General features: G+C 40.8%; 1 protein-coding gene across 3 annotated transcripts; it reads right to left on the bottom strand.

Moving 5' to 3' along the window:
- Positions 1-736: 736 nt before the first annotated feature.
- On the bottom strand, positions 737-6995 carry LOC109073937 (speckle targeted PIP5K1A-regulated poly(A) polymerase-like). 3 transcript variants are annotated; one of them, XM_019090006.2, is made up of 10 exons: positions 6770-6994; positions 6207-6397; positions 5809-6015; positions 5607-5721; positions 5115-5239; positions 4795-5024; positions 4606-4715; positions 3987-4109; positions 3691-3783; positions 737-2141 (listed from the first exon to the last, which is right to left on the bottom strand). In XM_019090006.2, exons 1-10 carry the CDS (start codon positions 6843-6845, stop codon positions 1018-1020), a joined length of 2394 nt encoding a protein of 797 aa, XP_018945551.1. In that variant the 5' UTR covers positions 6846-6994; the 3' UTR covers positions 737-1017. The 3 variants fall into 3 exon arrangements, with proteins under 3 accessions (XP_018945551.1, XP_018945552.1, XP_042591050.1); XM_019090007.2 differs by having other exon boundaries at positions 4795-5021; positions 6770-6993; XM_042735116.1 differs by lacking the exon at positions 3987-4109 and having other exon boundaries at positions 6770-6995.
- Between the last annotated feature and the right edge of the window lie 5647 nt (positions 6996-12642).

Here is a 12642-nt window from a genome sequence, read left to right as displayed (position 1 = left end):
GTGTTATTGATTTTGCAACAGGTGAGTCATTTTTGTTATAACATACATGCACGTTTTCATGTCATCATCAAGTCTTATATTGTAAAAAACATTAAACATTTTTTTATTATTGAAATCATATTAGTCACAATTTTTTCTTATCTAACATCACGCTATCACTGCTAAGAGTGCGTTTTATACCATATTTGCCATTCCCCTGAATTCTAACATGAAAAAGTGGTCATTTATTAAGTGTTCCATTTCTTCTTTTACAATAAAAGCTCCAACCAAAATGTGTTTTTATATATTTTCTGTTACAAGTTTCTGAATTTTTTAATCATCATCCAGGAGAGTTACCTTTTTGGACATCACCAAATCAGTACAGTAATGGCAAAATGTCACAAGACAGTAAAAAAACAAAAACAGATACCACACTAACCATATAACAGGTATAAGAACAGTAATACCAGCTTTATGATGTACTGATATGGAGATCACGTTTTAGTAGAACCTTAGTTCACTTCCAAGTAATTTTATACAATTTATAAAAAATGTAAACAATTGTCAAACCAAGATACATGTATGTAGTTTATAAAAGCCATTGTAGGCTATGGCCAGTATTTGGAGTATTAAACAAAGATATATTCAGCACACACATGCAAATTTCAGATTGTTTACAACTAATCATTTGCAGCACATCAAATCAGATTTTAAAATCATAACTATCTGTTTAATAAAGAAAGCCAAAGCCCAGGTGTTTTGAGTTCAAACTTTAATGTGAGTGTACACATTCATTATATATACATTATGGAGAGGCAAACGTGCCAAAATCATGGGAGGAATTTTTTTTACAAAAAACAAAAAATACATTTTAACTCAGACCATGCTTTAAGCAAAATATATTGTTATATTCTCAAAACATTCACTAAAAATATTTTTTCCTCAGAAGGGCAGACCTCTGAGCTCTGTTTGAAAGTTGTAGTTTACGCAAATTTCAAAAAAAAAAAAAAAAAAAAAAAAAAAAAACAATAATAATAATTATGACTCCGCCCTCCCTAGAATCGTTTCTGCCATCTTAGACAGGAAGGATTTTAGAAAATGGAAGAAGTCTTGAAAGACGCCTGCTGTATCATGGCTGGGGTGAAAACGGAGGACAACCTTAGTGCTTTCGTTCCCACCGACAACTTCTGCATCCACTTTGAATTCCAACAAATCTTGCAGTTTCTCCTCTTTCTCCACAATGCTCTGAGTCACCCTGCTCTCAATGTCAACGCAGCCTCCTTCAGGTTTGGAAGTCTCATCACTAGTCTTCAAGAGATCTCTTCGCACTTTCCGTCGGCCTGCCCAAACGCAGTTCCTTTGAGTCCAAGTCCAGTGGACCGGCTCTGGGTGCTCCATATCAGCATCTAGCTTCTGTCTTTTGGCTTGTACAACAGTGGAGGTCGACGGACCCTCGTCCTCGTCCACTGCAAGGGGTCTCTTCTTACCAGTTTTAAGAACAGAGTCTTCTACACTTTGGTTATTATTAACCTCCATTTCATTTCCATCTCTGTCTGCTTTGTCCAGATTTTGACAAACAGCTGTAGTTTGAGTTTCCTCTAAAGGTGAACATTTTAAAACTTCATGAAACACCATGTGCACAGCAGAGCAGACTTTTGCAAACCAAAGACCTCTAAAACCCTGCCCAGCCAATGCCAGCTGGGCACGCAAGGGTTCTGGGAGAACGTCTGCCTTGAAGGGGATGCTGACCTCCATAATCTTCTCAGTATCGACCTGTGAACGGGGTCCGGCTTCGGTCGGCGGCGCAAAGAGCCGCACAAGGCCCCAGGATTTTCCCTTGGTTGATTTTTGCTGATACTGCAAACTGCGGCAGTACTTCTCAGCCTCACAGCATTCTCGCTTGAAGTTCTTTTGCGTTCGTTCATTAATGTTCCCTGCCACATTGTGGTTCAGCTCAAATGGATCCAGGACATTCATAGGCCTCAGTTTGGGGGCAGAGGAACGCTGTGGTTTGGGACCAGAGGCCTCTGAGGGTTTTACCACTTCCTCATCACTTTGGAGGAAATCTGTAATAGGCAATACATGGCCATCTCGCAGAGACACCACTGATGCAGAGAAATCAAACTTTGAGTAGAAAGTGAAGAATCCAAAAAGCAAAGTGCCTGAGGGAAATGAGATTAGAGGGAGGGAAAGATACAGGGAGAACAACACGATTAACCTGTACATCTCTAGCAGACAGTTTGTGATGTCATTTACATCATAGGCACAGTCTACTGATGTCTGTATGAAGAGCAGCTTGTTCAAGTGATTTGAGCACTCAAAAGCAAGTTCCACTTGGTTGGTAGTATGCAATAGGGATGCACAATATTTATAACAATTTTAATCAACAATGACTTTTACAAAATAGAGATATGTACTTTAAAATCTAATTATAAAACACATATTTTGCATGACAATATTCTACATCCCTAAACACCCAATGCCAGGGGTCTCCAACCCTGCTCCTGGAGAGCTACTGTCCTGCAAATTTCAGCTCCAACCCCAGTCAAACACACCTGAAACAGCTAATCAAGGTGTTCGGGGCTATTTGATAATTACAGACAGGTGTGCTGGAGCAGGGTTGGAACTGAAGTCTGCAGGACGGTAGCTCTCCAGGAGCAGGATTGGAGATCCTTGCCCAATACCTTAGCAACTACTTAATAAATATTTATAAGTAGCAAATTAAGAGATTGAGGCAAGTCACATTTAATGGTTTGTTAATTAGACCTTAAAAGAATGTGACCATATATTTACCTATATTTGGGTAGATACTGTAAATTATATATTACCATTTAGATAAAAGACATAAGGGCAATTCCAGAGCAAATAAGGAAACTTCTCCACAGAAGATACATGCAATGCTGTCTTTGATTTTGATCACAAGGTAACATCAAACTACCTCAATTTTGTTGCAGCCTGCTGTTTGTTACAGCCTTTGTGTTGGAGGACACCCATGATAATATCTAGGTAGGGAGCACACTAGGGTTTGTAAAAAAGCAAATGAGATACTGAGCATGTTTACAGGCACTTCAGTAGGCTGATAGGTACTAAAGAAAACGTGACATCAAAACAAAGATCATCCAACTCCGAGTATACCATCTGTTAGTTGTGCAAGCTGCGATGTTAAAGCACTAAAAAAGTATTTAAAAAAAAAATCAAGAAATTTGTATGGACTTGTATTCTATGTTTGCAGTTTCTAGAGATGCAGTGATGAGTTTTTGACTGTAGAACTTATCCATCTGCTGCATGAGAACAGTGTACAATTTATTGTCTCCTCCTCTATCGTGAAACAATTTTTGCTGGATGTGAATATATAGTCAGATGTGCACTTCAATAAACCTTAGTCAGGGTAGTGTCATATTTATTTTTTGACAAATTAAGCCTCAATGATGTGAGGGACAGAAGTACAGTGTGTTCTGTTGGTTCAATAAAACGTTTTTGAATGTTGCGGGTTTTGAAATGTATTCACCTGCACTAAGGTCTATAAGCTGACAGAAAGGCTTTTACATGCAGGGTTTACATGCCAGAAGAAATTGGGTAAAAAATCTACTGTAGCTGTGTTGATCAGCTAATGCTGAAGCTATTAATGAACTATGCAGTTAACTGGTAACCAGTTTAAGAAAGTGAATGTAAACATGTTAACTGATAATGTAAAGCTTATGTTATACTTACAGAGATCTTCAGTATTTTTGCTGGGCGGTACAATAAATGGCTGACTAGGAAATGTACAATCCCATTCCTCAATAATACACTTTTCTTCCTCACCTGCAGAAACAAAAGCCATTATTATGCATGAGATATGCATCTCAGGCTCTCATGACAGACACGTTTTAGTCTGACCTCCTGTTACATCTGCATCTTATACCTCTTTAATAAAAAAAAGTCAACAAAATATGTAATATGTCATAAAATAGAGAAAAAACAAATGCTTAAGGAAGTTAAATGAAGAGCAGTCCTGGTTAACGCACAGGCCATGTTCTTTAGCTGGTTCACAGAGGGAAGCACAGGAGGGTCTCGATTCTGAAGGTAGAAGATCACCAGCAGTGTAAGAGCGTAATTGTTTAACAACGGTCCAGGACCAGACAGGTTCCCTAGAATATTCCAAATGTATAAGATTAACCTGAGAAAACTGTACCAAAACTGTCAAGAAATGTCCAGGCCTCAAAATAAAAAGAATTGGTGTTAAAAGTTATAATTTGCTAAAAAAAAAGCGAAGCTTGATATTACACCATTAAAATTTTTGTATTTTAATATATTTTTATCCCCTAGATTGAGTCTAACACCTAACACTGGAATATAAACAATGTAATAAATTATTTAAATGAAAAAAGTACAGTTCAAAGCATACATCATGGTGGTTCTGCATTTCTGAAGAATTTTATTAAAAACATTATATTTGATGATTTATTACTGTACTATAGTCACATCACTTTACTGTCAAGAATTATTTTTTGCATTACAACTATTAATATGCTGATAAAAAAAACTTAACAGCCCTAAATATAAGCACTCATATGTGGTAAAACAAAAAATGCAGTCGTTTTTTATCTGATGTTCACAATTAAATGTTACACACAACTTTATTACCCGCTAATTGTTTCTGCTTGGCCCATAATCGGATGGTGTAGACTAACGGTCGCAGTCTGGAGTCAATGCCTGAACACAACTGCAAAAATCGAGTGTTTCTTACTGCCAATCTGGTGCAGAAAGAAAAACATTATAATAGACAGAGATTATCCAATAGGGTGCTCTACTCCAAGTTTTTCCATTTTCAACCTGTTGTTGATGGTGATGTCTCCGTGGAGGTTGAGCTCTCGATGACTGAACTTGACCACAGGAAGTCGGGCAGTGCTGAGTGTCTGGACTTTGTGCACACCTGGAACGCACTTCCTCAAAATGACTGCAACCAGCTCCAATACTTCAGCAGGAGTGGCAGTGGACAGGTCAATGTCGGATAAAATGGAGTCTTCAGAGCGGCAATCCTCAGACTGATTTTCTCCTGTCTGCTGAAAATTAGCAGTTTTTGAGATTTTACAGATTGACAGAAGTAAATAGCTAGAGGTCAAAACCACCCAGTATTAGAGCTGCCAACACACCGCTTCAGAAGACTTGGCACGAGCTTGAAAAACTTTGGTGTTCTCAAGGTCGAGAAACAGATCAAGGTCACAGGAGTGAATCCCAAAAGTGTTCACAGAGGATCCAAAGGGCACAATTTGGCAATCTGTAACACATGACACAAGGACTTTCTGAAGAATCTTTTTTAACATCATGTGAAATTGAACAGGAAAAAAAATATTAAAAACCAATGCTGCAGAAAAAATGCGTGGTCACTCTTCTGCACTGATTAAAACTGTGATGAAACAGACAGAGCAACAAATCTCTCTCTCAAATGTAGGGCAGGATTTGGTTCTATGCATAAGCTGTTCACTAGACTTAATTTTGCAAAAAAGAAACAAATGAACCGGTGAACTGTTCATAATTAGTTCTATGCTTGCTTCTAGTTCTAACATGCATTTAGAAAATAGACGGGGTGAAGGTTTATTTTATCCACTAGTCTTGTCTGGTTCATGGTTTAGTTAAGAGAGAACCTGGAAAGAACTCTGTGAAGACTTCCTGTAGCAGCTGAACTAGAAGATCTCTCACTTTCTTCTCATTGTCTTTCAACTCAAATCTCTCCACCACCTTCAGCATCTGCTCATTTACTTTACACACAAAAAGAATCATTTTTTAAAAAAAATGATAAAAAGCACACTTTTCATTGTGCTGCCTGGATGTGAAACGCTCGCTTACAGATGTAGCCTTGCAGAGCTCGTAGTTGAGTTTGTCCAGGCAGATCTGGGGGTTTTTGGAGTCTTGTTTCCCTCTGCTGGCCAGTTTAAACTCTTTCCTCTCTCTGGGCTTGACACGGAGTTTCAGTCCATTGAGCTGATGCTGTAGTTGTGCCAGAGCTGCTTCAGCGTTCTGCGGCTCGGAGAACTCAACTATAGCATAGACACCCTACAAAAAACAACAAATATCTCATTACATCTCCTTTTACTCAAATGAACCCTATGCTAATGCTACTTAACTCAGGGTTAATGTTAACATAAGGTTAGAAAATGTTGCATATGTTCTCAAATGCAGATGTAAGCAAGACACTGATTAAAGTTCTCCTCACTGGGTAAAGACAGTGTGTACAGTATATGAACCTTCTGCTTGTCCATGATCACATCTGACACTGGCCCAAACTGTGCGAAGTACTCCTTCAGTTCGGTCTGAGACGTGTCTGGTTTAAAGCCGCTCACAAACACGCTGTTCTCCTCCTGAGCTTTACGCTGAGCTCTGAGCCGCAGGAGATGCTGGTGTTTCTTTCCTTTAACATGGTCTTCTAGGCTCGGCCCTGAACAGAAACACTTGAGTTGAATGCAAAATGAAATTGATGGAGTACATTAAGAAAATTACAAAAAACTGCTACAGTGACGTTATGAGAGGATTATACCATAGTACTTTTGTGTATACCATGTTTATGAATTTTTACCTAATTACAATCATAGTATTTATAAAACTTCATGATACGAATTAAATGCTGTGTGTTATCATGGAATGTGTTACAAAACTACTTTTTGGCATAAAGTGCCCTAAAATGTATTGGCAGTTCTACATTTAATGCAAGTACTTTTTATATGTAATTCTCGTATTATAGCAGGTTTGCAAAGTGCAATAACACGTCTCGCTTGTGTTAGCGCTGATGTTTTAGTTTATTATAACTTACTGTTCGGTATATTAACGATGCAGAGGTTGCAGTGAAAGCCTCTTTGTGTTGTCTGGATGTCTTTATCGAGCTCCATGGAGAGGCAGTACTGATAATTCCCCAGAAATGCGTCCGAGTCGCTGTTACATGAAACAACTCAAATCTCCCTCCATGATGTTCCTCTGCGTCCGTTCCTTCTATTCTTCCAGAAGAAACTCTGAGCGGGGAATTTCAGTTCCGGATTTCAGTCATTTCGGTCATAACTGTCAGCCCTCCCGTTTTTCACGGGATTCTCGCGTATTTTACAATTCTAAAACAAGCTTTATAAAGGTAATAATAATAATAATAAAAACTATAAATGTCAATAAAAGGTAAAAATCTACTTAAACGTATTGGAAAAGATTAATTTCTATCACTGCTGTGATCTGATCGTCACACAGAATGAAGAATATCAAAAACTTTAGAAGCATTTGTAGTCTGTCAGCTAGTCCTTAAGATACCAGCACAATAACATACACTCAGTAAAATATTGTGTAATTTTCGTTATTGATTAAATATATCAGTAACCAGAAAATATCGAGATATTTTTTTTTGTCAATATCGCACACCCCTAATGAAGAATAAGTAATAAGACCCCGTGGATCAGCGTCGATCTTCCAGTTACGCGCTTCTGTTCTATGGCAAGTGGTGCCTTCAGTCTATGTTTGGTGAAGCTACAAACCAAAAGTGCCATATATAGCCTATACTGTTCATATATTATATTATATTTAGTATTATTTGATGACCAGAAACAATTATGTTAGTTGAGACCTTTTCAATGATATATGACCAGTATGCCTGTTACATAACATCACATTTTCAAGTAAATTCATATTTTTATTTTCAATTTAGCCATATATTTTCAGCTCATATTTTTTGGCCTTTTTCTTTTTCAGCCAAAAGCCAAAGACACTGAGGTCCACCCTATTTCACCAAGGTCCACTCACTTGAAAATGTCTGGCCTTGCCACTGCTGTATACAGTGAAAAAAAAAAAAAAAACTTACTGAACATTAGAATATGCAACTAAAACTAGATTTTCAAACTGTAGTACGTGCTACACTGTATTGTATTGTATTTTATTATATTAAATTGACATCATTACAACACGTGTTTCATAGTGACTGTAGGCTTAGTCCATTTATCATCTAGGAAATAAATACATGTTGAATATAAATACATTTTAGTCCAAAAGGAGGATTGTAAAATTTATTATAAAATGTCACAGTTTGCAATATTTAGCTGTGATGTCATAAAGTATATAAAAGAATTTAATTTCTTTACCTCTAACGAATTTAATGTGTATCAGCTCTACAAAAAGGGAGATTTACTAAAAATTACAAGCCATGCACTCACAAAACATGGGGTTTAATATCAGTTTTTAGATGCACCCCGGCATTTAAGCCTACATTACATCTCAATCTTTGACATTCAGGAGCTGAGTGAGGTAAAGACAAGCTTTCCAAGAATAGATGACAGGATCATAGGATCAACAACTGAAGGTTTGGAATCATTAAAGAAAATAGTTTCAGAAATGACATACCACCCCATATCTACATAAATCAGATAAATAAATACATCTTAATGCCACTTCTGCAGTGCAAGCATGGATTTTGTTGATACTGATTGCATTTGATTGGTAACAGCCCTTTACACAATTATATTCTACAGAATGTACAACAAATACAACATGTGCCTTTTCACAAATGCATAATTTCACAAGGACAATTATATCTGATTTTTGTTTGGTAGATACAGTAGTAAGGATCCTTGTGTTTAATCATTAACTTACTGTCTAAATGTTTCCAGCAAATAAATATTTTCATTTCACAAAGAGGAAGTAAAAATAATGCCATTTTAATAGTCTGATATCATAATAATCTGTCACACTGGGAAATGAAGGATCCAAAAGCAGAGATGACAGGAATGACAGTCTTTAATGAAATAATATATAACAAAGGCAGTCCGTCATTAAAGCACACAGAACTGGTAGATAGTAACTTGAAAAAAGGAAAGACTCCTGTCTCGATGAGTAACAGATCAGGACTGCCTTGTAGCAGACTTGAAGCTCAGGATTAGATAACTCAGGCAGGGTGAGAGAACCACAGTGGTTTACATTCAGCAGCAACAGCAGCAGAATACAGCAAATACTTTGGGGCTAGACTGTTCCAGGCAGACAAGACAAGAATAGGTGAGTACCTCTCAATACAGACAGGATGTAACTGCTGACGAAACGCATGGCATGTAACAATAATCCAACAAAGAATAAAAAAAAAACACGGGACGTGATGTTAAACTGTCCATTGTGCCAATGGATGGTATGCACATGAGGTTTGCCTTGATGTTAAGAGTGGCGTGGGAGCTGTACCTCAGATATGGGAAAGATGTAAATTTGGGACACATCATCAGTAGTATGCCTTTGAATCATGGGGTGTTTCGGCCTTTCAATACTAAACACCCTCATCAAAGGTGGCCAGCAACAGGGTGATCAAACCTGAGCTTGTGTCCCATGCCCAATCATGAAAATTGCCTAGTTGTTTAACTGGCGCAGCCCACGGGACTATGCAAGGCAGGAGGCGTCCTCTTCCCTGAGTCAAGCCTAGAGCTGACTGCATACCTTGTTCACCCTCTTCATGGAGGGTTGTGACCTGGGTTCTAAAGTGGGTTATAGATTGGGGGGGATTAGTGAGTGGGTCATGTTGATGCTCTTTGAGCCCAACAAGGGTCCTTCCTTTTAATCCATATCCACTGGCTGCTTCTTTCGGCCGCTTCAGAGACTGATTTAATTGTCTGTCGCAGAGCCTGTCCATGGATGCCAAGGTCTTTCAGCAGTCTGATGGTAGAAGAAGCCACAAAACCTCTGCATCCCACTTCAACCGGATAGACTTTCGCTTTCCACCCTCGTTGTTGAGCGTCTGCTGCCAGTTCTATATAGCGCAGTTTCTTGCGCTCATAGGCCTCATTCGTTGAATTCTCCCATGGGACTGTAAGCTCTATGATATAAACAGTCTTCAATGAAGGGGACCAGAGAACCAAGTCTGGTCTGAGGGTGGTGACTGCAATCTCAGGTGGAAAGATTAGTTGCTGGCCAATATCAACTAGCATCTTCTTCCAGTCCCGGGCCATGGCTAGCTGTCCAGCTTCTGTTTTGGTAGGGGGATGTTTGGGCTTTTTCTGCCCCTCTCGGATGAAGGTTGAGGCCGTGATGGAATCGATCGCTCTCAGGGGCAGGGAGTTAGTGGTATTCCTCTGGCTCTCAAGAGCTGCTGCCAGACTCTTGAGGACCTGGTTGTGTCTCCAGGTGTAACGACCTTGTGTGAGGCAGGTCTTACAACCGGCCAAGATGTGCTTAAGAGTCGCTGGAGTTGGGCAGAGGGCACAAGTAGGGTCCTCGCCATACCACTGGTTGAGGTTTTTTGGAGATGGGAGCACATCATAGGTGGCTCTGATGATGAAGCTGATGTTGCTTGCCTCCATTTCCCAGAGCTCCCTCCAGCTAAGCTTTCTCCTCTCCAGACCTTCCCACCTCATCCATTGTCCCTGTCTAACAAGAGAGACAGCCTTTTGCGCTTCTTTCCGTCTCCTCCTGACGACGAACCTCCTCGACCACCATTTTCCTCCTTTCTGATGTTGAGGCCTTACGCCAAGTTGGCTTACTTGCCGTAAGGCCAAAGCCTCCTCTTCCCAACTGGACATGCCCTACAATGTCACTGTGCTTCAGGGCTGAGGTAGCTTGCTGCACCGCGTCAGATGGTGTCCATTTCCGTCCGGTTACCAGGAGTGGAACGGCATTGCTGATGGTCTGGTCTCTGGAGTCCTTCAAAGTCATCTGGAGTCTCACTTTAGAACACTTGTACTCTTCGGTGAGGCTTGTGATAGGCAGTTCAAGGACCCCTTTGCCATAGAGGCTGATGTTAGTCAGACAGCGTGGGACGCCGAGCCATTTCTTGATGTATGAAGTCATGGTTCGCTCCATCTTCTCCACCGTTGTTATTGGGAGCTCATAAACAGTGAGTGGCCACATTACCCGAGGGAGAAGTCCAAATTGCAGGCACCAGAGCTTGAGCTTCCCTGGCAGTAGGGTACTGTTGATGTCTTCCAGACTATTGGTAATGTCCTGCCTTACTTGCTGCACTTGGTCTTTGTCTCCGAGGCTTGCGTTGTACCATCTACCCAAGCTTTTGACAGGTTGCTCAGAAACTGTTGGTATTGGGTCATCACCAATACAGAACTTCACATTTTTAAGCCTGTCCCTTAACTATTGAGATGCTTCGTGACTTGTTCGGTTTGATTTTCATCCGGGCCCACTTGATGTTCTCCTGCAGTTTACCAAGTAGCCGCCTGGTACATGCTGCAGTAGTGGTCAGAGTGGTCATGTCATCCATGTATGCTCGGATAGGTGGAAGGCGGATCCCGTTCTTAGTTCGCTCACCCCCCACCACCCATCTTGAAGCCCTGATGATGACCTCCATGGCCATTGTGAAGGCCAGGGGTGAGATTGTACAGCCTGCCATGATGCCTACTTCTACGCGCTGCCATGATGTTGTAAAGTCGGCTGTTGTAAAGCACAGTTGCAGGTCTTCGAAGTAGGCTTTTTACTAAATTAGTGACAGATGATGGAACGTGGAAGAAGTTGAAGGATTCCCAGAGGAGGTTATGGGGAACTGATCCAAAGGCATTAGCCAGGTCAAGGAAAATGACATGGATGTCTCTTTTGTCTTTCTTCGCCGCTTGGATCTGATGCCAGATCATGCTGGTATGCTCCAAGCAACCAGAGACCCCAGGAATGCCGGCCTTCTGTACGGATGTATCAATGTACTTGTTCTTCTCCAGGTAGGTGGACAACCTCCGTGCTATCACGCTGAAAAAGATTTTTCCCTCAACGCTGAGAAGGCAGATTGGCCGAAATTGACCAATGTCTGTCGCATCCTTCTCCTTGGGAATTAGCACCCCTCCAGCCCTTCGCCACCCCTTAGGTATTATTCCCTTCTGCCACACTATCCTCATGAGCCTCCAAAGATAGCGTAGCACATCTGGTGCGTTCTTGTAGAGCTTATACGGTACTCCATTCGGCCCAGGGGCTGATGCTGATCTTGCGCGCCGTACTGTACTCTCTACCTCCTTCCATTTTGGAGGGCCAGTCTCCAGATTGAATTCGGGAGGTTGAATAGGTGGGATGTCATGTGGGATAACTATTTGTTCGTGCCTTTTTGGGTCATGGTTGCCCTTTTCCAGATGTTCTTCCAGTTCCTCCTTGGGAATTTTCAGGATTCCGCTTTTTTCCTTAGCGAAGAGATCTTTAACGAACTTGAAGGGTTTTTTGTAGAACCGTGTTCTTGTGTGTTCCTTCTTTTTGCGAAGTTTCCTCAGGTTCTCTGCTCTTCGCAAGGTTGCCAACCGACACTTGATGTCCCCCTGGAGTAGCATGAGACCCTCTCTCTCTGCATCAGAGGCCTTCTTCCACTGCTTTCTCAGCTGCCTTCTCTCTCTGACCAGAATTTCGATCTCTTGCTGCCTCCTAGATTTGGCTGGTGCTGATATTGCTTTGTTGCTTCTCCTAGCGTTTACTCCAAAGCGCTCTTCTCCATAGTGGTAGATGATGTCAACCATCCTTTCCAGCTTTTTCTCTGCTGTGCCCACTTGTTGCTCCAGGATTTTTGTCAGGTCGTTATTGGTTATTTCCCACTCTCTCTTTTCAACAGCTTTGGGCCACTTCACACTCGGTCTGTGCCCTTTGATCTTTTCCTCCTTGGGAGGTCTCTGTGGTTGAGTGGGTTCCTCCACCGGCATTTCTGTGCTTGTATTATCCTCCTCAGGGACACTGGTACTGATGCTCTGCGAACTTTGGTTTTTTTCC

The sequence above is a fragment of the Cyprinus carpio genome, chromosome B12 (assembly GCF_018340385.1).
Source record: "Cyprinus carpio isolate SPL01 chromosome B12, ASM1834038v1, whole genome shotgun sequence".
Classification (NCBI taxonomy): Eukaryota; Metazoa; Chordata; class Actinopteri; order Cypriniformes; family Cyprinidae; genus Cyprinus; species Cyprinus carpio.
This window is presented reverse-complemented; position numbering and strand designations above follow the sequence as displayed.